Raw genomic sequence first — 26,189 nt, forward strand, 5'->3', positions numbered from 1 at the left:
GTCCGCCCATCCGTCCGTGCGCCCATCACGCGTTGTGCGGGACGTGCGACAACGTGATGGCCGACACGTTGGGTGTCTCGCGCAGGGACATGCGCGCGCGTGGGGGCGGCTCTCGCAGCTTCACGGAGAGACCCGAGGAGCGAATTTCGTGGAAGTCGAAGGAGAAGGTGGCGAAGAGGGCGAACATGACCATGGCGAGGATCCACTCGAACATGGCCGCCTCACTCTTGTGACCCATGAAGTTGAAGGTGAGCACTGGGTGGCGGCCGTGGCGGTCAAGGCATTTCCTCGAATTACTTCCATGTGTCTTAGTCAGCAGCAGCAGCAACAGTGCTATCAGTGTGTTTACGTTGAACTTCCTTCACACTGTACGTAGCCAACCGCACTAATCGGAGGAGCGGGGGAAGGGCAACATTCTGAACACAAACATCAGCAGCACGACCATTTGCAGTATTATTGGTGGCATTGCCATCGGCAATGTGCATAATCACCACGCAATTGTCACGGTGTTCCACTCATCAATTAGTCCACCTGAGCGATCTGAGATTAGAAATCTCGAGGTGGCCTTTGCCACTCTCCACAACCTCGAGCCACGACCCACCACCACAATTGGGATACACGGAGCGACAAGTTTACTCAACTTCTCAAGAGGCCAAAGTGCTGAGCCTGGCACCGCTGAGGCCCTGGGTTCGAATCCAGGGGTTGGATCTCTCTTGGATCCGCAAGCCTGCGATTTAACCGAGTCCTCAAACGCGGTGAGCTGATGGTCACGAATGACTGCGCACACAAAATCATCGCATTTAGTTTTGTTCTGCGTACATAATTTTGCTACATTACAGCTCTTGCGAATTTTTTAATATCGCTTTGACTGCCATGTGACCAGCAATAATCCTCATATGCAGAGCGGGTGTGAAAGCGCTGCCCCCCTACTCTGCAGACCGGAGGTCATTTGAAACCATCTTAACGATTAGCTCTTTGACATCCGCTTCCGTGGGCAAAGTTCCTCGAACACTCAAAGTTTGCACTGCTCTGCACGCGATCCGAACGGATTGATTGCCCTACATAACAAGACGGCGGTAGCACACTCGCGACAATTATAATAACAACACAAAAACTCAAGCCACCAAGGATACGGAGCGCGGCGCTGACGGTGGATGCGGTGCTGCCGAACGCCGTGACGATGATGAGGACGCCGTGGCTGCGCCGTGACGTTCCACGGGCGATCCTCGCGGAGCGCAGTCGGAACGCGAGCGCCGTCTGCATCCAAAAGTAGAGGGTGCCCACGCCGAACGCCAGCACGGCGCCCACCAGGTGAGTGTTGATCTCGTTCAGCACCTGCCCGCGTGACGTGAGACGAGGTGAGAGGGGGGGAGGAGGAGGGACGGCCCTGACCATCACGGTAATGATAATGATCGTTGGAACTTGGAACGTTGCCGCGCATCCGAATACGCGGCAACGTTCCAAGTCCATAAATGACGTCACGCACCTAGGGGCGGGGGGGGGGGGTCAGACATTTGTGACGATGTGAGACGAGGGGGGGTGGGTTTGAGAAATGTGACGTCACATCAAGATGCGCAACTTTAAATAAATATAGACAACACCTTCTACTTAATTAAATAGACGTTTTAATAAATGATTTCTCCTACAACATCAGAGTGCAGCACCACATTAAATATGCACTACAATGACAATAGTTTAAAGCGATTTGAAGCATGTTTTATTTTTTTGGGGGTGGGGGGGCAGAGCTTTGTGACGTCATATTTGAGGGGGGGGTTGACTTTTTGTGACGCCGTGTGACGAGGGGGGGGGTCAAAAATCGTCCAAAATCGCGGAACGTATTCGCTTGCTCTCGGAGAGAAAGAGGGCAACTTGGAGGTGCGAGGAACGACAGACACGGACGGGAAGACAACAGCAGGGGGCTGAGCCCCTCCGAAACTAGTCAAGGTAAAATATTGGTTCGATTTTAAACACCCGTTACTTTCCATACACACGGGAAGGGGTGAGTGGGCAACAAAATGCACGATCGACAAAAAAAAACAGGTAGCATCGTTACTCATTCCGTTTCGGGTGTACACGTTTGTTGAAAGCGTGTTCGGGTGACAGGGGTGGACAAGGCGATGGACGTGATGGTGTCTGTTAGGGGCAATAACTACAGAGAGGCAATGCAGCGTCAGGGCGTGGTCACCTGAAAGTTCTAGATTTGAAGCTTTCGTGACTGCAAGGATTCATACTCTTAGGTTTTTCGGTAAAGTCACGTAGGTAAAAATAAAGAACAAAAATAATAGAAATAAAATAATAGAAATAAAATAATAAATCACGACGTTTCGGAGGCAACACAAGTCTTCGTCATCAGGTGGGACCGTCGCAGCCAGATTTACTGTCTCACCTGAAAGTTCCCGACCAGCGAGGCACCAAAGGCACTGAGGAGCCCAGCGGCGAGGCTAATTTTGTTGACCCAGGACCGATCTCCTTGCTCCTCCAGAAACCTGTAGCGCATCACGCTGATGGAACCCACTGGGGCGGGGAGGGGTCAAATAGAGAGTCGATTCACATTAAGGATGAGATCGCAGTGTTAATTACTTGGCGCGTCACGTGGGACGTGTTTAACAATTATCAGGCGCGTGCAGCGTGGAACGAGTTAATTTGTGTTTTAATGAGTAAATTGGTGAACGCGGAAAGACGTGGCGTGGTCGGTCAAGTCATTTTCATTTTTTGTTGACATACTTGGCGCCTGTCTGGCACAAATCTGCCACTCATCGATCTGGCATAACGTTAACACTCAACATGAAATCAGAAAATCCCCAACAATGAGATGTATTTACATACTCTCTATAGTACTCAACTGGAGTTTGGGAAACCCTGCAGCACAATTAATGGGAAGAGCAATCGATGTGCCCGGGTGCACACAACCAGTACAGCGCTGATCGCTGCGTTATTTCATGCCGTGAAAATGCATCAATAAAAATTGATTGGAGCACGGCGTGCCATACCTGGGTAATGTAAAGGTGGCGCGCGACTGGCTGCATGGGGCATGCTTTAGCAATGACATGCGAAGTGCAATACACATACTTCATTTGGGCCTCCTCGAAACCAACACGCACACACACGGGAATGTATACATACACACACACACAAAGATCCTCCGTATAGCCTCAATAGACTTTTGAAGCAAGTGCCGTTAGGGAGCACCTATGAAGGCCGGCACGGCGCACGTGGGGGTGGGTGGCCAGTGTCGATGTTTACACATCGCACAATACAGTCTAGGCAAGACAGAGGCACACACGTGTGTGGCTTAGACTGAGGTTTGGCCAATTTCGAGCAGAGGAGGCACTCGCTATAACTGAATGAAGGATTGGAAGTTAAAGTAACTTCTGGCGGTAAGTACATGCGCAGTCCTTTGTCAATCCACTGCTGGATGAGGGCCTACCACACCCCGTGTCGGTGGTGGTGGTGGTGGTGATGATGGTTATGTGCCCAAACCTCAGTGTGATCCACACAGGTTCGCGTGTGTTGGTGATTAGCGGTCGCAACAGATTTCGGGAGCATAGACGTACCGTACAACTAATGGCTCTTTTACTGCAATTCCCCACTTGTTGCCCAGCACGTGACATTGCGGGGAATTGCAACAAGATGATGTGAACGAGAAAAAAAAACAAGTTGCGACCCAGCGTTGGGGACAATCTGGGAAGCAGTGGTTAGATGGGTAGCAGGCAACGTTAACTTGGTCAGCAAATTTTAATTGAGTCTTAGTCGATGACAACCCGTGGATTAAAACAAAAACAATCTCAAAGTCTGGATTTCCATTGAGTCATTCTCTGAAGACGAAGCACCAACTCGCTCACCCATCAGCGCGCCGAAGTTGAGTAGCTGTCCGAAGATGCAGCTCTGTGGAGGATACGTTCCGCAGGTACTGCACGCGGGGTCACGCGGGGTCAAGTGGGGTCACGAATGAATGAATGTAGCCAGGAGACCAGCAGGAGCCAGCTCCCACTAACCAGACGTTATTGTCATCATCATCATCCGTCAACAGGCAATGCGGTGTAAACCATGATCCTTTCTAACCATAATAAAATTACTAGGATTGTAAATGTGGGTTTACTCTCCAACACACCGGTGTGCTGTACTAGTGTTGAGTGGTTCAATCTTAATTTTTGGAGCTTTCGTGACTGCAGGAATTATTCTTTGGTTCTTTCGGTTAAGTCACGTCTAAAGATAAAATAATGAATTAAAATAATGACGTTTCGATTGCAACACAAGCAATCATCATCAGGCATAAGAGAAATAGCAACAAAAATCTAACTAGAAAACTATAGACAGACATACAAGCAGACAGACATCACAAGGACACACAGAGAGAGGACACATATCGGCACAGAGAGAGGGGTCGTTTCTGTGACGGTCCCTTAAATATAGGGAGGGGGGGCGGGGACGGAGAGAGGGAGGGGGCAGAGAAAATTAGCATATCAATGAGTGGACGGCAACGTGTTGCTGCTGCGCAAGTAAGATGACGACGTGGCACGGCACGCAAGTTTGAAAATTAGGAGTGTGTCTTTCTCCTAATTTTCAAGCTTGCGTGCCGTGCCACGTCGTCATCTTACTTGCGCAGCAGCAACACGTTGCCGTCCACTCATTGATATGCTAATTTTCTCTGCCCCCTCCCTCTCTCCGTCCCCGCCCCCCCCTCCCTATATTTAAGGGACCGTCACAGAAACGACCCCTCTCTCTGTGCCGATATGTGTCCTCTCTCTGTGTGTCCTTGTGATGTCTGTCTGCTTGTATGTCTGTCTATAGTTTTCTAGTTAGATTTTTGTTGCTATTTCTCTTATGCCTGATGATGATTGCTTGTGTTGCAATCGAAACGTCATTATTTTAATTCATTATTTTATCTTTAGACGTGACTTAACCCAAAGAACCAAATAATAGTGGTGAATGAAGACTCGGAGGCAGATTTGCAAGTAAGGGCTTGCGCCGGTTTATTAACAAAGAAGATGGTAACTAAACAACCAGGGGTAGGTGTCCTACACACGGTCCTTCCCGTGAACCCTCGGCTCCATCTGTGCCTAGCCTCAGCTATCTCTTCGGCTCTCCTACTCGCAGAACGCGGACGGGGGACTCAGTCAACACCGTCCGGTCACGAGCAGGAGAGAAGCTTTCTCGAGACGCTCATCATTCCGGGCTCCAAACACGACCCCGGTTTGGTCACGGGGTCCTCCTGAAGTACCTCAGGTGACATGACGTCATCGCGCCTCACCGCGCGCATGACGTCACGTCGCCATACTACTACTCAACACGAGTAACAAAGTGACGTGTTTTGTTTGCGTGACGAACCTTACTAATCGGCTGTGTCGGGTGGTGGCGGGTTTAACGACACATTTATATTTACGCGAATAAACCCCCCCCAAAAAAACCTCTTAATAAAATGTACATTCCAAAAATGTGTAACTAAAATGTGTAGCGTGCCGCATACTATTCGCTCACGCGAGAAGAGAGAACGACTCGGCAGGCGCGAGGAAGAACTACAGACGACGTGGGAAGGCAACAGCCACGCGATGAGCCAGCGCCAACCATTGCCCAAGATCTGCAGTCCTCTATATATGAAGATGCTATGGGCCGAGTTTATATGTGGGAGGAAATCGGAGCACGCACGCGAGAGGGAAACGCCATCCCCTACGGATGTAACCGATTGGAGTCTACATTTGCAAATGTGAATCGAACCTTAAACCACGCAGTGAATTGACACGTGGCCATGTGTTACTTGGTTGTGTGGGGGGGGGGGGGTAATTACCTGATGTACGGAAATTCATCTGCAGGGTCCACATGGTTGTTCATCACCGCCAAGCCGTATCTGCGCGTGGAAAGACGAACGCGGAGATGAGCGATTGGAATTTAAACGTCAAAAGTCTTTTGCTGCAACGCGTCAATTGTGCACGTGTACCGAGAAAGTGTTTTTCATGCGATTGTGGCGGGGGTGTTGCATCGGTCTCTTGAACGCCTCGGAGCGAGCCTGCAATACAATATCCCCTCGCTATATGCGGGTTCTGTTTGTGCGATTTTTCCGCGTATAATTACGCTGCTAACCTATTGCTACCCCAATAAAAAAAAATTATATATTGCGTTTTTGAATGCACTCCGTATGTGGTCGGACGTGGGAAAATATTTTGTACTGTATGTGTGTGTACTGTGTGTGTGTACTGTGTGTGTCCTCTGTGTGTGTACTGTGTGTGTGTACTGTGTGTGTCCTCTGTGTGTGTACTGTGTGTGTGTACTGTGTGTGTGTACTGTGTGTGTGTACTGTGTGTGTACTGTGTGTGAGTACTGTGTGTGTGTACTGTGTGTGTACTGTGTGTGCCCTAATCGGCAGGCAGCCGTCTCTTCGTGCAGTGTCGCTTTGTGCGCCCTTTTTCTTGAAACTCATCAAGCGTGGGAAATCTGTACTTAAAATGACCCCAGCGTGCACCTAGCCTGGCACATGAGCCGGCTACTGGTGATCGTAGTGTAAACGACTGATGCAGTTGGTGATGTGGATAGTGTTGGTGTTGCAGGTGGTGATGATAGTGGTGATGGTGCTATTGGCAATATAACTTGGGGACAAAAGCCAACACTTTGGTAAATTAGCAATTCTATTAAATTTCGTTTATTCTATGGCACTGGCATTTTTGTTAACAGCACCTTTAATCAACCTGTACAATACATATAATTAGCAAACCTTTAAATATGGGAATGTGAAGCCTGCCTGTGTGTGTATTTGTTTTCAATAGCAACAGGATGCAGACATGATATCACACCTGTCAACCCCTTTATCAGGGCCTACCTTTTTACAGACCACCTCAGACCTTATTAGTCACCCCGTGCCGTTATAAATCTCAACGTTCATCCTACAAAGTCCAATCACGAGGGAGAAACGGCTGTACGCCGTATGGACCTGAAAACTCAATTTCCCCGCAGTATGCGATATGCACCTTATATTCTAATAAATTGTGGAAAGCGTGGGCTCAAACAGAGTGAGAACGTCAATTTTAGTTGTCTTGCTGACGACGGACACCGACAGTGTACAAGAGTGGCATCTGCGGAGGCGGCTCGTGAAGGACCCTACCGGGCAGTTGAGACAGTGGCCCTCCAGCAACAACGGAGGGTGGAGGAGTGACACAACAACAAGCTGACTTCTAGGTGGCGAAAAAAAGCGCAAGGCGGTACAGCGGAGGTCACCGGTGGTGCATCTGCCAGTCCATCTCGGTCCGTGAATCCATGACACCTGGATATCTGCCGTGAACTCATGCCAACATTGCTACGACGTCGTTTCACGTGGCTTCCAAAGTGCGCCGAGCCTCCCACAAGCACGGTGGTGACATCGCCGCCACCTTTTAAACAAATGTATCTTATTGTTGTCTTTAAGTGGTAACCACGATCGTGGTGTTGGTGGCGGTGTTGATGCTATTGTAATGGTGGGCGATGGTGCTGTAGGTGATGGCGACCGATATGAATAATGCACTTACATGAGCCAGATGCTGCCAGTTGCAAAGAGCCAGAAGAATACTGGCAAGATGACCCAAAACATTGTTCCAGGTCTCCTGTTGGCAAGCAGTGATAATGACACTTTCACATCTCGAATTCTCACACGTGTCTGTGTTCAAACACAGATGAAAATAACGTGTTGTCTTTTTGGAGACGACGACAATAATAATTTATTCTGATGCTGTGATAATAATAACGATCGCTTTGGGCCCTATATTCTATCAAGCGAACATACCCGGGTTAGAAGGCCGCATTCTGACCGTTCTGACAATTACGCCAAGCGGGGAAAGATGTGTCCGCTAGACGGGGTTGATGATGATGATGGTAACAAAATATCGGCCTTGGCATGGAACACGCCTGCGCGGATGGCACTCCGGACTCAGACCGTCTGTGTGGATGCCGAGCTTCTTTCGCACCACGCTAATCGGAGGTGCCGGGGTTAAGGACAATAGACTAAAACGCAAAAAGAGCAATTCTGCAGAGAATGAGTTTTCGATCTTAGGTGACTTTTTTATAAAGCGCGTGGCTTCCTAAATGTCGGAAGGGATAACGTTCCAGACGGCCGCAGAAGCAAATCTGAAAACGCGCGACGATGCGGTGACCACCGCCTTTTGTTCGATGGTCAGCCCAAAGCCGCCGCTGCTGCTGTGAGGATGAGCGGAGTTCGCGTGACGATGGTTTACGTTTGTGGACTCGAGAACCCGGTTCAACCACAGGTCTCACAAGTGGTCTACTACTCGGAATCTCTCTGACACCGCCTTCCAGAAGTCACCCCAATCTCTGTTTTGCCTGGGTTCCCCCCCCCCCCCCCGTGAAACCAGCACAAACCGAATAAAATCGCATAACCAGTTGCCAAGGGCCTTCTAACGCCAAATGTACAATCGGCTATGGGTGCAGGCATTGCCTCTCTGGCTTTCAGGAATGGCCACAGCCCACAACCACGCGGTAACAAAACAAATGCAGTGTCCTGTTGTCAATCCACTGCTGGATGGAGCGATCCTTCCGCCGTGTCTGTTGCGAGGAAACTCGCCGCTGACGTGAAGCCCCTGGGTGCGTAACCACGCCGCATTTCCACCTATCTCACCAAACTAACATGGGTTTGAATTCCGAACCCGTCTAAAGCCCATGGCCAGTGACATCCCATCCGGTCCTCGAGGGCCCTCCTTCCCTTCACAAATTTGCAAGGACCGGCGAAGAGGGGCAGGGTGAAGTGTGATCAAACAATCCCCATGACCCAACACTGCATGTGGAGGACTTCATCGAGCAGTGGATTGATTTAATGGCTGTAAATGAAGTTGTGGTGATCGCTCGTTCTCCGCTGCTGCCCCCAACGTCCGTGCTGTCAACTCCCTGCCACTGTTCAAGTTCGGCCTCCACGCCAATGGCTAACTGCCTCTGTCTGTGGCTTTCGCATAAATATGCCCAATGTTGCTTTGCAACATCTTGGTATATACGTTCACATTGTAGTGTGTAAATGATCCTATTAACTGGTTATGTTACCTCCCTCTGACCTCTCTCTATGCGCTTTGAAGACGGGTGATTGCCCGAAACGTCGCCCAGTATATACTTTTTTATTTTTAAGACCAATGTGTTATCGAGAAATGTGAGTTGTTTTTTGTTGTCCAAATACATCTACCCCGCCCCTCCTTCACCAAGCATCACTGACCAGAATGGTGAAGTATGGTCAAACAAACCAACCCCAAGACCCGCACGGCGTGGGGAAGCCCTCGTCCAGCAGTGCAATGACAAACGATGCGCAGAACGGTGCTATTCGCTTTACTTCTTATCCCGTACTTTTAATATCTTAAGTCTGTCTTTTTTTTAAACTCACGTTTGTCCCAAGACCGGAAACCAGCATGTCCGGTGAAAGTCCACCACGTAACGCAGTAAAGTTCACAACTCTGCACAATAATTATTTTCACAATGCCTATAACACCTGGTAATAACATGCAGTCTCCCATTCCCAAGTAACGTGCTAAGTAGAAACTGTAGAGAAACATCGATTCCTGATCATTATCAACCATGATCAATCCACTGCTGGAATAAAGGCCTTTCGAAACCATGACCTTAAGTCAACGATGTTGCGATGTACTTACATGCACTTGGCGAGCTGCATGCACACGAGGTGGTTTTATCGCTCCATCCCTCCAGCGGTTCGACCCCTGCGTCCCTTTAGTTTCATTACCGTACATTTGATGCGCAATTCTACTTCTGAGACAATAATGGTAACGCATGTGTGTTGAACTTCTTTCGCACTGCACGTGATCAGTCGTGGCTACTCGTAGGTGTGCGAAATAATGATGACGATGAACATTATAGAAACCAAAAAAATCCCCCGATGCTCCTATTTAACCTCCCAAACAAATACGTGCACGCACAAATACATCCGATTTGACTCACCTTTTTCAACGGATCTCATAACAGGCAGATCCAATTCGGTTCCAGTCCTGCTGGAATGGACAGGATGGTCGTCCTCACCTCCTCTCTCTTTCTCTCTCTCAAGCTCGCTGCGCGAGTGCGGTCGACCGTCTCGGGTCGTTGCCCCACCACCACCACCGCCGCTGCCGCAGGCTGTGTGTGTGGCTTTGGAGCGACTGAACTTTACACACGGACACAGGTAAGGGTGCGCTTTGTTACGTCACGCAGGTGTAGACCGTGGCATACAGTGCCAGGACCATAAAATAGTGTAATGCGGGAGAGTAAAAAGAAAAGAAGTTGACCACACGCACCTCCGTTCAGCTCCGTTTGTCAAGAGGATGAGAAGGGGTCTCTCCCTGCTCGTTACTGAGCGATGGATGGGATAGAACCCCACCTTATGGGGTTTTATTTTGCCACAAATAAACCCCGTTGGTCAATACGGTTTTTATTTTCGATGCTAACAAACCAGAGACTCGTGGTGATAGCAACAACAATAACAAAAAACCATGAACGAAACGATCCCAAAAAACAATTATACATTGCCAAGCTCAATTAAAAGCACCGACCCAGCGGTGAAATTCCATATTTTTATTCAGGGATTGGTCCATCCATGTTGAGTTTATGAACAGCGTGGGTATGGTGATGATGATGACGCCTAACTGATGAAGAACGCATGATTTATGGTGCTAACCTACAATGCGTATCACTGATTAGTGATGATGATATCCCATGTACCCAGTCGGACAAAGTTATAGTGCAGAGTTTGATTTGTGGAAATGGTGGTGGTAGTGATGATGATAACTGCTTACTAATGTTGCGTCACTCGTCAATGATCAGTTGATCAGTAGTCGTGTTGATGGTAATTATCATCGTTCCGTGGTGATGCTACTCATTCGGGCTCATCCATTTCAGACCATTACTCTCCACTGATGTATCGACGTGGTCTGGTATTAAACTCGGCTGGCCGGATTGACCAAAGTGGTGAAGTATGTTTCTATTTAAAGCTTTTGTGACTGCAGGGATTCATCTTCTTGGTTCTTTCGGTAAGGTCACGTAGAAGGGAAATAATAAAATAATAAAAATAAAACATAATAAAATAATAAACTTATCACGACGTTTCGGCCACAACGCAAGCAGCCGCCCTCAGATGAAGAACAGTCTTTCCGACAGCCCTGTTCTTCATCTGAGGACGGCTGCTTGCGTTGTGGCCGAAACGTCGTGATAATTTTATTTTATTATGTTTTATTATTATTATTTTATTATTTCTCTTCTACGTGACCTTACCGAAAGAACCAAGAAGATGGTGAAGTATGCTCAATCCCAGCCCCCCCGCCTCGACCGACACTGCGTGGGGAGGTTTCAGGGCCGACTTGGCGAGACTTTCCTAGATAATTGAAATTTATTTTCGCCCGTTGAAGAACCACGCATTTAGGAATGCGTCTGCCCAACATTCCAAACCTGTGGGTTTTGTTTACAAAATGTGATGATGTTTACTGTGTGGTTCCATTTTTAAGTCGACAGGTATGCGATCATTAATTTCCATGGCCTCTCCAGACGTTGTGTGGCTATTCAATAGTTAGTAAATGAAAGTTTACAGCCCCTTTTGTCGATCGACTGCTGGATTAAGGCACCCCCACGCCGTGTTTTTTTGACGTGGGAGTTTGTTTTGCCATGCATCGCCGTCTTGCCGGTCGGCAAGGTGGGAACGATCCGGTGCAAACACGTATGTTACTGAGTGTTGAACTTCTTTCGCAACGTACGTAGGTAGCGAAACGTGCTTATCGGAGGCGCGGACGTGACTCGCCTCTGGTGTTTGCCGTGGCCAGGTCCATAGATAACGCGTCCAGCCTCGCCGCATTCAACAATTTTAAAGTAAGCACAGTAATCACGTAACGATGATTTTTTTCTATTTACGGTGCCTGTTGAAAGAGGAAAACTTCCACGTAATTTTTGAAACGTCACCACCGGATTTCAACAAAGCCTCCCCCACTCTGTGTTTTTTTTTAAATCGTCACTTTGTGGTGGCTGCGGCGAGCGTGGAGTGGGGGGTGAGAGGAGATGGTGACGTTTGACTTTGAACTCTTTGTGGGACACGGTTAAGCCATAACTCGGAGCGCTGATGTTTAAATATTCAAAACGAGGCCGGTAAGCAAAGCAAGTCTTCTTGTGGGGTTTTTTGTTGTTGTTCCGGGCTCGACGCGGCTGTAACAATCGGAGGCGCTCAACACCGACTCGGGAACAATCGGGCCGGAAAGTCGCGTCTACCCCACGCGCTCCGGCAAGCCAGTGGGTGTAGTGAGCTCAACCCCCCCCCACCCCCGAAACTCATTCCTCACCACGTCATCCACGACAACTTGACACGCTCAGGCAATAACCCCCGCCGTAAAAGAGACCGGGAAAATCGAGATGATAAGAGGCGATGTGTTGGGGGCATGGGGGCCCTCCCTTCCTCGTAGCAGAGAAGATGGCGAGAATAATAATAATAATACTAGCTGGAGACTGCACAAAGACAAAGAGTCCCCGTGTAGCCTGAGCAGATTGTTGGGGCAAGTGCTATTAGCGATGCACCTATGGCCAGCACTACGCCCGGCCGCCTTTGTCTCCCATCGTGGCGATGTTTGCACACCGCATTAGCTACTCATTTGAGGCTGAGTCGACTTAGGGGAGGCCTTCGAACGGTTTAGATAGTCGTAAATAGTGTTGGCGGTGAGCGGGAATCGAAGCTCCCTTCAATACCGACACCCCGCCATTCGCCACAGAGTCACGGCGACGTCACCACGGCGTCTGTGCGAGGCCAGGTGCACTTTGAGGCCACGTGAAGTGTCGAAGGCTCGCTGACAAGAGGTCTCGGGACAGACCCAGGTGCCATGGATCGGTTGACTGAGATTACCTTAAGATGCACCAGCTGTACCCCTACCGTGCCAACTTGCTGCATTTTATCCGCCCGGCGATCCGCTCGTTGTTGTGAGCGTCGCTCCTCTACCCTCCGTTGTTGCTGGAGGGTGACTGCCTCCAACTGCTCAGCAGCAACGTCCTTCACGAGCATCACAGCATGGGGCCCTGACAGCAATTAAAATGTCCGAACCGTGTCCAGGTTGAGTGAATGTGAGTATGGCTCCCATACGGTACGACACGTGGGAGTAGGTAGCGTGCAGGGCACCCAGCAACCTGTTTGGAGTTTTCTTGACCGCCCCCAACGTAATCCGTTTCGTGGCTGCCAAACCTTGGGTGGGTCACTCGAGGCGCAAGGTGCGCGCCGCGACGTGCCAGGAGCGAGGCTACACAAAGATAAAAGACAAAGATCCCCCATGTAGCCTTAACAGACTGTAGGGGCAAGTGCTGTTAGCGAGCACCTATGAAGGCCGGAACGGTACACAAGGGGGTGGGTGGCCAGCACCACGCCCGACCGACTTTGTCTCCCTAGTGGCGATGTTTACACACCGCACCAGGTACTCATTTGAGGCTGAGTCGACCTAGGGGAAGCCCGGGACCGGTTCAGATAATCGTTACTGGTGTTGGTCGTGAGCGGGAATCGAACCCGGGTCGCCGGGTTCATAGCGCAGCGCGCTAACCGCTACACTACACACACGCACGCACACGCACGCACGCACACGCACGCACACACATACGCACATACGCACAACTTTTGCAATTTGCATTTTTTTTACGTTTTTCCTCAACGTGCAGTGGTGAGTGTTTGCTGCGTAAAAGTAATCGGACGCGTGAGTCACAGGGAAGAGGATGCGTACATGTCGTATTGTTTGTAAGTATTTTGCTTCTTTTATTTTATATTCGGACATGGTCGGGCATAGGCAGACAAGAGGAAAGTCCGAAGTCTACACCTGGAGAGGGGGGGGGGGGAGAAGTCAACAGTGTGGGAGACTGGGGGGGGAGTTCCACATCGTGTGCAGCAGTAGACGAGAACGAGATGTGTGTAGCGTAGCAGTTAGCGCGCAGCGCTACGAACCGAGGTCGATTCCCTCTCATTGCTACTAGGTCGACTTCTGTCTGAGATGAGTACCTTGTGCGCTGCGCAAACATCACCACTGGGGAGACAAAGGCGGCCGGGCGTGGTGTTCGCCACCCACCCACACGTATGCCGTGCCAGCCTTCATAGGTCCTCGCTAACGGCCCTTGCCCCAACAGTCTGTTCAGGCTATACGGGGGATCTTTGTCTTTGTGTGTATAATGGAGAGCGGTGGTGTCGTGGTTAGTGCACTCCGCTACGAACCCGGCGACCCGAGTTCCATTCACGCTCACGACGTGGGTCTCTGTTGCGCTGTGTAAACATCACCACTGGGGAGACAGAGGCGGCTGGGCTTAGTTTTGTCCACCCACCCCCACGTGTGCCGTGCCGGCTTTCACAAGTGCTACTCGCTGCGTCTCGATGAGTCGTTGGCAGACGACCCGCACGGCGCCGTTGACTCGCGGGGCTGACGTGGGAGCAACGAGCAAATTCGCTCGTTTTTGCGACTTCGCGCTATTCTTAGCAAATGTTCCACGCGGCCCAGGCGGCTCATACCCCCCAACCCAACCCACCAACTACACAACGTCCATCGACAGGACATTGGTCGACACGTGGTGGTGACACACGCGTCGTGGGGAATCGATTAACTGCTCTGCGCCCTAGGGCGGGTTCAAACTTTCAACGTGACATTTCCCGAAGCGTTTATTGCCCCTAGATCTCAAATAATGTGAGTGGATCGTCACGGTCATACGCGTGGTGGTAGAGCTGTATAGCTGTCGATTATAAAGGGTGTAGAAACTGCGTGAGACGTCGACGGAGTGTAAAGCAGAGACGCTCGTTGCGCGAAGCTTTCTGCCCATGATGCACACCGCCTATGGCGGAGACGAGCAGCATTTACGATCCCACGTGTTACCGCCCAACGGCCCATTGGCTCATGGGCTATAGGGGCAACTAGCAACATTTAAACCCATGGCACGTTCACAGGAAGCGCGGTAGAGTCGAGGATATGATGTACGGGGAGAAGAAAACTGTAAGCGGAAAAAGAGATGAATAAAATAATGGGAAATGGGAGGGAAGAGGTAGGAAAACGATTGGGAAACACGGAACCAAGGGGTCGAGAAAGATGAGGATAGGGAGGAAGAAGGTTGCTACATCAGGGCATCGCACGGAGCAGCGTCTGTTTTCACAGGGGGCGGTGGAGGGATGCGGAGTGGGAGTGGCCACGTGGAAGCCACGTGATTTTTTACGGGAGGCTTGACCAATCAAACAGTGGTTGGGTACACGTAGAGTGGTTTCACGCGATTAGGGGTTTGTGTGAAAACGCGGTCGGAAAGGATGAAAGTGCATAATGGGGGGAGGGGGGGTTAGATTGCGTAAATATATAACTGTGTCGTTAAACCCGCCACCACCCGACACAGCCAATTAATAAGGGTTGATCATATATGCATTGTCTTTGAAACTGATTGGTCCACACCAGAGACAGCTTTTTGACGTCCTCTGGTCTAACACCGTTTGAGACTAGGCTCGAAAGAAAGCTCCATCTAGGGTGGACCAATCAGTTTCAAGGACAATGCATTTATTAACAGAGTATGTGTTTTTTCTTCTTCTTGGTTCTTTCGATGAAGTCACGTAGAAGGGAAATAATAAAATAATAAAAATAAAACATAATAAAATACAATTCTCACGACGTTTCGGCCACAACGCAAGCAGCCGTCCTCAGGTTGACCAGTGTAATAATTATAATAATGCATGGCCACAGAGCCGTGCGGCTAATGGATTGTATATCTACTTGTATGTATATATGTTTATGGGTGGACAGATATAGGTGGCAGTCTGTTTATCTGTGTGCGTGTAGCGAGTGACGTCTGAATCCGGTGCTGGGTTTTCAACCCTTCGCCAACCCCCACTGACCAATGTGAAGTATGGTCAACCCCCCCCACCACCCCCCACCCCCTCGATTGACACTGCATGGGGGAGGCTTTCATCCAGGAGTGGATTGAATAGAGGTTGTAAGAAACTTTATTATCCCAAGTTATTTTATGGATGGATCATGGTAGGTGAGATTGTAGCAGTTAAATGAATGATGGATAACACAATATTGATTAACAGTGGATAATGTCATATTTTTATTGATGCAGACACCACCTTGTTTGTCTTTTCGGTGGGCAAGATGTATAACGCGCATCTTTAAAATAATTTAAATTACAGAGCTGTGCCACCATCACGACGATGATGATGATGCAGCTGCTGCTTTTATTGTTGGTGATATTGTGAATGAATGATCATACTACTGCTCATGACGATGATGAGTGGTGAGCATCCTATTGATACATCTGCTGTGGATGCTGCTGCTGATGATGATGTTGATGATGATCAAGTTGATGATGTTGATGATGTTGATGATGATGTCACTAAGAATGCTGCTGCTACTCCACCCGGTGCTGGTGCTGGTCGTGCTGATGATGGTGATGATGGTGATTATTGTTAATATGACTCTCACTGACAATACTGCTACTGTTGCCGCATCCGATGCTGGTTGCCGTGGACGAACGTGATGAATGTATCTGCAGCCACCGACTTGTGTCGCCCCCTCCTGTTGCTGCTGATCGAGGTGGAGATGATGATGATGAAGACGGATGGCGGTGCCGCTGATGCCGCATGATGACACCATGACTGATAAGCGCCGATATCTACAGTGATCGTGACGATGACGAAGACTACGACGATGCGATAATGCAACCATGCTAACACATCGTCGAGTATGTACGGGGAATGTTGAACTTCTTTCGCACCGTACGTAGCCAACCGTGCTAATCGGAGGTGGTGGTGGTGGTGATGATGATGACGGCGGCGGCGGCGGTAAACCGCACTAGCAGAGCAGGTCATCGGTGTTGCCGATGATCGAGGCCTGGCCCCCGCTCTGCTGCGGGTGGCCTTGGGCCCCTTCGGCCGACGCGTCCGGCGGGCCCCGGATGAGCGCGTGCCACGCGGCCACGGCCCTGCGGGGCGACGCCAGCACGGCCGTCCAGTGGGCCAGCGCTGCTCCGCGACTCCGCGGGCCCAGCACCACGTGCCCAACGACCTCGGCACGGCCCCCCGTGCCGGGCGCGCGCTCAGCCACGGTCACGCGCACGCACACGTGCTGTGGTCGGCGGGAGATGGTGGGGGGGGAGAGATGGGGGGCGGTGGTGTAGCGGTTAGCGCGCTGCGCTATGAACCCGGCGACCCGAGTTCTATTCCCGTTCACGGCTCAACGCCACCGACGGTTATTTGAACCGATTCCTGAGCCTCCCCTAGGTCGACTCAGCCTGAAATGAGTACTTGGCGCGGTGTGTAAACCTCACCACCGTGTGTGTGTGTACGTGCGTATGTGTGTGTACGTGTGTGTACGTGTGTGTAGGTGTGTGTACGTGTGTGTAGGTGTGTGGGTACGTGTGTGTCTACGTGTTTGTGTAGGTGTGTGTGTACGTACGTGTGTACGTGTGTGTGTGTACGTACGTGTGTACGTACGTGTGTGTGTGCACGTGTGTGTGTGTGCACGTGTGTGTGTGTACGTGTGTGTAGGTGTGTGTGTAGGTGTGTGGGTACGTGTGTGTGTACGTACGTGTGTACGTGTGTGTGTGTGTGTGTACGTGTGTGTGTGTGCACGTGTGTGTGTGTGCTGTGCGGAGTGAGGCTCACGGGGAGGCAAGCGCGCGGCACGCTGAACGTGAAGGATTCGTTGTAGACTGGGCTCCTCTCGTCCTTGCGCACAGCGGTGCGCACCTTGCTCACCTTGCGCCCCCCCTGCAGCAGGTAGACCTTCACGTAGGGGTCTGCGCGCAGTGGGACACCACCACCACAATAAATAACACCACCAACACTCCACCGCACAACCCCGTATAGCCTTAACAGACTATTGGGGCAAGTGCTGTTAGCGAGCACTGAATGAAGGCCGTAACGGCACATGGGGGGGGGGATGGGTGACCAGCACCACGCCCGGCCGCCTTTGTCTCCCTAGTGGCAATGTTTAAAACCGTACCAGGTACTCATTTGAGGCCGAGTCGACCTAGGGGAGGCCCAGGACCGGTTCAGATAAGCATCACTGGTGTTGGCCGTGAGCGAGAATTGAACACGACCAGTTTAACACGTAGGCTTTCGCGACCAATATCATCCATAATGAAAAATATATATTGCTGTGGTTTTCCCACCTGGTGATGATTACTTGTGTTGCAATCGAAACGTCGTGATTTGTTTTATTTTAATTAATTTCTACCTACGTGACTTTACCGAAAGAACCAAAGAGTATGAATTCCTGCAGCCACGAAAGCCTCAAATCAAGATGGATTTCACTGTTGAACTGCAGTCGATTGGCTCCATACTCTCCTGCATACAGAGTTAATTAGTGGGGGGGGGGGGGGTAGGGCGTGTGGAGGGAGAGATGCCGACTCTCCCCTGCACCCCCAGGCTGCGCGTCCCCCCCCCTGCCCACCGGCAGAAGCCTTGTGCCCCAGCCACACGAGATGCTGCGCCTTCACCACCACCACGGTCAGCCGCTCCGCTGTGGGGAGGTAATTCAGCGAGAGGCGGATGTCTCCACAGCGCTCGGCCGCCTGGGGGGTGGGGGGGGGTGTTGGAAGGGGTCGGAAGGGGTATAAACTCTATAACTATATTTTTATTTTACCAGGTAAGGCCCACTGAGCTGCTCAATGGGCCTCAACTAAGTGGCTTATCGTCACGTGGAAACTTACAGGAGCCAAATACTCTGAATGCGTGACGTTGATTCAAAAATGTGGAGAGGGGGGGGGAAACCGGAGGACCCGGAGAATAGGGGAGAGACACGCAAACTCCAAAATGTACAACAAGGCGTCAGGGTCGGGATCGAACCCACAACCTCCTGCACACCAGGCGAGGTAGTTAACATCTCCTAGCCACCGTGGCGCCCAGATGGGAGCAGAGACGAGGGGAAAAATAAGTCATCGTTATTTGTACTGGACGGACGGAAGGGCACACAACAATAAAATGCAACAACGATGTGAGAAAATTAAAGAAGTTACATGCAACGGTTATCGTGATAAGAACATACCTGTCAACCCATACGGATTAACCATATTCTTGTAGAGGGAAATTGAGTGTTCAGGTCAAAACGGCGTACAGTTGTTTCGATGCGGGTAAAAAATAGTTGTCTATTTGTTTGTGTTTCTCTCTTGTGATGGGACTTTGAACATTGAGACTTATAATGGCACGGGGTGACCAATAAGATCTGAATTGGTCTGTAATAAGGTAGGGCACTGATAAGGGGTTGACAGGTGTGTAAGAGTCACATCGTTGAATTGTATATCGTTTGTGACAACATTAAGGATTTAAACAGTGCTTACTAAGTGGTGTAATGAATGGAGGAGAAACGTGGGCATTGATGGGGAGGGGGGTGGGACTGATAAACTGAAAAGTGCGCAAAGAAGCGTGGAGATAATGTCGCTTGGAATGACATCGAGAGACGGAACGAACAATGACATCGAAAGACGGAACGAGGAATGCACGGGTTGGAGAACGCACAAAGGTTCAAGGTTAATAAAAGTGGCCTCGGGCAGGAGACGATGGCGGATGGTGAAGAATCGTGACGAGGAGTGGCCATAAAGGTGACACGGAACGCGTCCCAGGGGACGTCCAGCAAGGAAGCGACGAAATCAGCTCGCGTGAAGCTGCGAGGTGGATCAATGCATCTCGAGATCGTGAGAGATGGATTCGGGGCTTGGGGCGGCCCAGGCAGTATATTGGACCATGGCCGATGATGATTGTGAATAACAACAAATATATGTATAATAATATCTCGTGACAACCCAACGTCCCACAGGCTCGCAGCGCCCTCGCCTGGCCAGACTTGCGCAGGAAGAGCCAGCTGACGAACGGCGCAACGTGGAGTTCCAATTCAGAGAGGTGCAGCTGCGCTTCTGGCGGGCGACCCCCGGGGTCTCCGGACTCCCGCGATCGCCCGCGGTGTCCCCCGGAGCCCACTCCGGCCTCACCCTCACACCGCACGGCGGAGAGGTGGAGGCGGCCTTGCTGCAGGTCGCCTTCTTCCATCGTCACCGAGAACTCCTGGTCCAGCTCCACGGTCGAGTTTGGGGGATCTGCAGCTGAGATCTGCGCGCGTGGGTGGGTGGGAGGGTGGGTGATTTCGTTTGCGCATTGCTCGTAAGGACGAGGAATCGTGACCGCCTCTCCCAGATGAAGGTGAAGACCTTCCGAGTGTTACATTTGAATAAGTCAACTCTGCCCTTCGCAGCACTGTACAGTATAAACAAAGGGAAGGACCCCTGGCCCAGATGGTATAACCGTGGACATCGTCAAAGAAGCAGACTCCGTTGCACAAAATGTTTACGCAAAAAAAATTCTGAGATCATTGAAACGATGCCTCGATCGCTATCACTCGAATCATCATCTCACCTCACCACATTTACTCACCTGCATTCTGTCCACACACATCGAACCACATCTCACACAAGCCTCACCACTCCTCACCGCATTACATACCAGCGAATCAACTGCTCACCTGTACAGTCCAACCAAATCCCTTCAAGTCCCACCTCACCACATCCCACTGCATCACACCGCATCGCACCACACCTCACCACATCACAGCCGCCCATCATCGCACCTCCCCACTTACCTGTTCGGTCATCCACACCTCACCACACCTGACCGCACTGCCACACACACTCAACTGTACGTCCGTCCACCCTCATCAAACACCACACGTCACATTCTTAGGTTTTTTTCGGTAAAGTCACGTAGGTAAAAATTTTAAATTAATAAAAGTAAAATAAAAATAAAATAAAAATCACGACCTTTCGGAGGCAACACAAGCTTCCGTCTTCAGGTGGAACCGTCACAGCACGATATTTTTTATTTTACTTTTATTAATTTTAATGTTTTACCTACGTGACTTTACCGAAAACACCTAAGAATATGAATCCTTGCAGTCTCGAAAGCTTCACATCTAGAACCACACGTCACACCGCCTCGCCACACCTCGCCACTCACCTGCGCGCTGTCGCCCAGGTGAGTGGCTCCGCTTTGCCCCAGCAGCGTGAGCCGGACCCTCCACGGAGCCTCGGCTGCGTCCACGGAGCCGCGCGCTCCGAGCAACGCGACCCGCAGCTCCGAGCCACCGCCACCGCCTCGCTCCCCCTGCCCGCATTGCACGGCCACCTCCACCCTGGGATCGCACTCCCCCATCTCGCCGCCGCCGCCGCCGTCGTCTTGAAAGCCGAAGTCGGGCGCCACGGAGGACACGGAGGAGACGGAGTCGGCGGAGGCGGAGCGCGAGAGCGGCGTGGGGCCTCGCGCCCGGCCCGCGGAGCCGTCCATCGCCTCGTAGCCGTGGCGCAAGAAGAGGACGCGCAGAGGGGATGTCGCGCAGGCGCGGCGCACCCCGGTCTCGTACCAGCGGTCCGCAGACTCGTCAAAGGATGGACGCTGTGGGAGGAGGAGGAGGGTGGATGGGGGGTGCACACAGCGGTATCAATCTTGAGTCCAGCACTGTGGGATCCCGGGACAAGTTGGGATGAAGGCCGCAGTGATCGGTGCCCAAGACGACGTTGGTGTTTTTGTCTGTTGTGTTTTGTCGCTGCTGCTGCGGTGCTCGCGCACCACGGATCTGCCGTGCGAAAATCGCCGGGCAAATCGGCGAAACAAATCCAATAAACTGAGCACTCAGAGCGCGTGCCTAACGGGCACGGCGGGCGGGCGTTTTTGGCGCTTGAAATCCGCGCTTACAAATTGCCCCAGAGGGTGGCTTCTCGTTTGAATTTCTACGTGAAAGAAACGGCCACCGTGTTCCAGCAGCACTGTTCTGCATTGGGTAACCCCCCCCCCCGGGGATAATTGGCGAGCTAGAGAAGAAAGGGCTGGGGTGGTGTTGCCGGGCATTCCGCCCGCTCCTTCGCCTGCCAACTCGATCCGCCGTCGATGCCTTGTGGCCGAGTGTTGACGACGCCCTCTCTACTTTCGCGGTGGTTTTTTTGCGTGCAAAAAATACAAACGGTGGGTGTTTGACACTTTACTGCAATTGTGACGCTTCGTGCCCGGTGGCTATTTAGTCATGTTATTAGGCTCTGGCAGTGACACTTTAGAGTGACTATGAGAGGGGTGAGGAACCCGCGATCCGTGGGCAACACACGGCCCGTGACCTCGCTTCATATGACCCATGGCGACATAAACGCCCAGCTAACCATATTTATCCAAACAGTTCCCTGATATATGTACGATGAACTTCTTTCACACCGTACGTCACCAACTGTAGCGATCGGAGGCACGGGGGAAGGACAACAAGCTAAAGACAAAAAGCAGTTCTAACTAAATATGTTTTCAATCGAGATGATTTAAAAGTGCATAGCTCCAGTGGCTTCCTAACATCGGAAGGAAGAGCGTTCCAGACGGCCGCAGAAGCGCATCTGGAAGCGCCACGCGACGCGGCGACCGTCTTTGTTCGATCGCCACTCAAAAGCCTCCGATGCGTTTTCCGAGTTGTACCGCGGGTTAGTCGAACGTTTCGCTCCGTATTTTGGGAGCTTCTCCAGCACCTTTGTCACGAAACGTCGGACATATCACCGAACAACACGCGGTAGAACCGGCAAACATATGCAGGGCATACACACAGCACGAGCGTGAACGCGTAGGGCACCAGTGGGGGGAACTCGGCTGCTCCCATTAGTCATGTCGCTACGAGATCCTGCTTGTCATTGATGCAAAGGGGGGTATTGTGGGTTAGTTTGTTGTAGAACTTCTTCAATCCCCTTCGCCTCTGTCTACCCAGCAGTGTCAATGGGTACGCCACTGCAGGTCGTGTGTGGTGGGGTTGAAGTGTGAGGCCTCCCACCCCCTTCCAAGACATTCTGGCCAAATCGCCTCCTAGATGGGATCTCTGGAGGGCATTGCTACAAGTGCAGTGTATGGCGACGAGTGAGTGAGACAGACATGGGGTGGGCACATTTTCATTCGTTGCACCAGGGCTCTATAATGCCAACCGCACCACGCCACCGCTGCGTTGGATAATTACTTGGAGGGAGGTGCGGGGGGCGTGCGAACCTCGAGATGGGCTACTGCTGAGACCCTGGGTTCAAATCTGAGCGTCACTGGAGCGAGATGATGACCTCAGCCTGGTTACCCAATGTGCAAAAAAACTCGTAATTTTTAAAAAGTGGTTTTCCAATTGACTTGGCTCACGTGAGAGGGCATTTCAAGAGGGTATTATACGCTATTAATAAGAGGACCATTGATTGTGGGAGGGCATAAGCTGTCAAGACATTGTAAGAGTGTGCCAGTGCAGTAGGACGAGACAGCATTTTTTATTCACACCTGATGACGATTGCTTGTGTTGCAATCGAAACGTCGTGAGAATTGTATAGTTTTCTTTTAATTATTTTATTATTTCCCTTCTACGTGACTTTACGGAAAGAACCAAGAATATGAGACAACATTTGTAGAGGCTACTGCGGTGGGAGTCGGGGGGCGACGGGAGGAAGGGGAGGGAAGGGGGTCACTCACCTTGCCGTGGGGCCGGGTCCCATCGCGGCCATACTTGGCCTCTAGGTAGCGGTGATCGAAGTTGGGGAAGGGCACGGGGGTCGGCCGTCGGCCCTTGCGGAGCAGCCGCCACGCGCTCGTCGCGACGGTCACGATCAGAGCCACGGCGCCCAGGGCCACCACGAGGCCTTCCCAGCGCGCGGGCCTCTCAGTCACTACGGCACAGGCAGAGGAGGGGGGGTACAGGCAGAGGAGGGGGGGGACAGGCAGAGGAGGGGGGGGCACAGGCAGATGGGGGGGGCACAGGCAGATGGGGGGGGCACATACTTTGTGTGCTTTATGGATATATATATATAATTTTGTTGTATTGATATATTAATTTTAAACCATACTTAATGCACAAATTGAAAATTAAAAACTCTCCGGCAGTGTGCGACTGTGGTCATCCAGAACGGACGGTGACAACGTAGAACGACGCGATGCCCCGATTCACAAATACGAAGGAGACATTGCAGCGATACAACTCCGCTCACACAGTCATCTGCCTGAACTACCTGAACGTTAAATTGTCGTCGTCGCTATGCATCTACATCATCCATACGAAAGAAGAAGATTCCTTTTAAATATATACTGTAGAAATATTCCACAATTGTGGAGCATTTTATTTTAAATAAATGTCACCATCGTCCTGCCAACTGTTTATCCAGGAAAGCTACTAAGTCCAAAATGTTTTGCAATGATATGTTTCAACAATTCCATGTTTCACGTGCGCACGCAAGTGCATAACTTATTGCGCGCCGCCGTACGTGGCAGGAAAGCCAAGTTCCCAGAGAAAACTCGCCGTGCAAAGCCCCCGCACAGATGGATTCGAGAATCGAATTTCTGCACTGTAACTTGCGGACCAAATTGTAGCTCAGAGGTTTTGCGAATGTTACAAGTCTACACGCTTGGCGACCTTAGCCTGCACAGCGACATATTAAAGGAGTACACCACATTTCCCGACATCATCAAATGTTAATTTTTCAAATCTATTTGTCTAATGATGATGATCGTAATTAGTTAATTCTAATGAACCATCGTGATGATGACCGACTTATGATCACCACCTGATAACTATTCATGATGATAGTGTTGTACGTATGGTGAACTTTTTTCTCAAAGCAAACCCCGTTATCCGGATGCCATCGCGATGACAGACTTCTTTTCATATCGAATTCCTGATCATAATAAACTATGGATGACGATGGTAATTCACTCATGGTGATACTTGAAGCTTGGCGTGATGATGACGTGTGGGCGAATGCCAACAAATCGTTAACTCACCGCTCTCGTGGTTCCACAGAATTGGCGACTCCATGAGTGGCTCCTCGCTCTTCCGCCAGATATTCCCCGCACTCCTCCTGGGTCTCCCTTCCGTGCCCCTCTTTTATAGATGAGCCGCGTTCACTTGGACTGGGGTGGGGAGTGGGGCACTGGAAAGTGCGGTGGTGGTGGTGGTGCAAGCCCGTTCTGACTGCTCACATAGACAGAATTTGCGTCCAAGAGAGAGGGAGAGAGAGCGAGCTAATGGGATTGCCTGTCCACGATTAGTGAATGCGAAACGGCCATTAGCCCTGATGAGACGGAGACTTGTGTTATATCACAGCGGCTGGCCTGAGATCTCAAAAGCGATGCGTCGTCATTACTTCACGACCCCTGTCGTTGCTTCGTCGTCGACATCATCGGCGATGATCAATTTCCACCGCCGCACGAGGGGCCTTCTCCGCGCAAGACGTCGCTATTCCCCTTTTTGCGGGGTCCTGCGATGCAACGAATTCGGGCAGCACCTTCACGTGCGTTGGTGTCGTCGCCTCCCATCTCCCCGCGGCGCGTTGCCTCCTTCGGCCGCCACTCGCGGTTGCACCCAACAGAAGCGCGTTCGCCACTTGTTGCACGAGGTTCACGGTTCGAATCCCAGCGGCCGCCCTGATTAATACTTCGGTGTGTGTGTGGATTAACCAGAAACGTACTGCGTGGACGTTAAAGAGCCAGTGACGTCATTGCGGAAGAGTATTCCTTTGCGTGCCGGTGTCATGGTCCAAATTTGAAAGAAATCAGGAAAAAAAACCCTGCAAATAAAACAAATCGGGATAACGCAAAGCAGTTATTGCGTGCAACTGCGAATGCTCAGCCGGACCCTCCTGAGTAAGAGTCAAGTGAGGCTGTTATGGCTAAAGCAAGCGTGAGTCTATACAATACTTATAGCTGGGGGGGGGGACCATAAACATTTAAACTTATGAATATCGATCACCCAAAACATTTGGCCCTGAGGTTGATTAGGTTTTTTTTATAGGGGCAGGGTCAGCATGAACTTCTACATCACCGTAAGTGTCCTTCAACATTCATGATGTACGATCTCCATCTTCAATGATCCAAGTAACTTTTCCACCTTGGGAGTGTGACGTTACAGCCTATAGTAGGACATTCCCACTTCCGGGTATACTACATATCACTAAATGTATAATAAACACGTGAACACAAATGAAATGTTCTTTGGTGGCAAGGAAATTGAAATGCAGTACTGTAAATAAATAGATGATTGCATCCATCTGTGTGGAGCTTGCAGCGTTAGCGCCCCCCCCCCCCCCCCCGTGTGTGTGGTGGGTGTTCTCCCAGGATGTTTCGTCTCCTTTCACACGAAGCTAACGCAGAACCCTCGTGGGAAAAAAGAGCATTTGGGCTGGCTGAGGCTTTCCTAGGTAAAGGGCGTTGTCATAAATTGGAGGTGAGAGTGACGCAGTGGCTA

General features: G+C 50.9%; 2 protein-coding genes across 2 annotated transcripts; both read right to left on the reverse strand.

Moving 5' to 3' along the window:
- LOC144936555 (modulator of macroautophagy TMEM150B-like) lies at positions 1 to 7,607 on the reverse strand. The gene is made up of 6 exons (XM_078863750.1): positions 7,494 to 7,607; positions 5,786 to 5,845; positions 3,843 to 3,910; positions 2,387 to 2,514; positions 1,134 to 1,335; positions 1 to 255 (listed from the first exon to the last, which is right to left on the reverse strand). Exons 1-6 carry the CDS (start codon positions 7,553 to 7,555, stop codon positions 26 to 28), a joined length of 750 nt encoding a protein of 249 aa, XP_078719876.1. The 5' UTR covers positions 7,556 to 7,607; the 3' UTR covers positions 1 to 25.
- Positions 7,608 to 16,010: 8,403 nt separating this feature from the next.
- On the reverse strand, positions 16,011 to 24,761 carry LOC144936444 (synaptotagmin-12-like). The gene is made up of 7 exons (XM_078863495.1): positions 24,728 to 24,761; positions 23,426 to 23,619; positions 20,921 to 21,355; positions 19,748 to 20,020; positions 18,369 to 18,489; positions 17,579 to 17,712; positions 16,011 to 17,039 (listed from the first exon to the last, which is right to left on the reverse strand). The coding sequence occupies exons 1-7, from the start codon at positions 24,759 to 24,761 to the stop codon at positions 16,767 to 16,769; spliced, it is 1,464 nt and encodes a 487-aa protein (XP_078719621.1). The 3' UTR covers positions 16,011 to 16,766.
- Positions 24,762 to 26,189: the final 1,428 nt, after the last annotated feature.

This window comes from Lampetra fluviatilis, chromosome 16 (assembly GCF_964198595.1).
Source record: "Lampetra fluviatilis chromosome 16, kcLamFluv1.1, whole genome shotgun sequence".
NCBI classification, from domain to species: domain Eukaryota; kingdom Metazoa; phylum Chordata; class Hyperoartia; order Petromyzontiformes; family Petromyzontidae; genus Lampetra; species Lampetra fluviatilis.

Excerpts from the sequence above, each read along its gene's own strand:
- LOC144936555 (XM_078863750.1), bottom strand. The coding sequence starts at position 7,555 with ATGTTTTGGGTCATCTTGCCAGTATTCTTCTGGCTCTTTGCAACTGGC. Across the intron at positions 5,846-7,493 it reads ACTGGCAGCATCTGGCTCAT|ATACGGCTTGGCGGTGATGA; the intron begins GTAAGTGCATTA and ends TTCCACGCGCAG. Across the intron at positions 3,911-5,785 it reads GATGAATTTCCGTACATCAG|TACCTGCGGAACGTATCCTC; the intron begins GTAATTACCCCC and ends CCCCGCGTGCAG.
- LOC144936444 (XM_078863495.1), bottom strand. The coding sequence starts at position 24,761 with ATGGAGTCGCCAATTCTGTGGAACCACGAGAGCG. Across the intron at positions 20,021-20,920 it reads ACCTGGGCGACAGCGCGCAG|ATCTCAGCTGCAGATCCCCC; the intron begins GTGAGTGGCGAG and ends CCACGCGCGCAG. Across the intron at positions 17,040-17,578 it reads TGCCGCGCGCTTGCCTCCCC|CACGTGTGCGTGCGCGTGAC; the intron begins GTGAGCCTCACT and ends CGCCGACCACAG.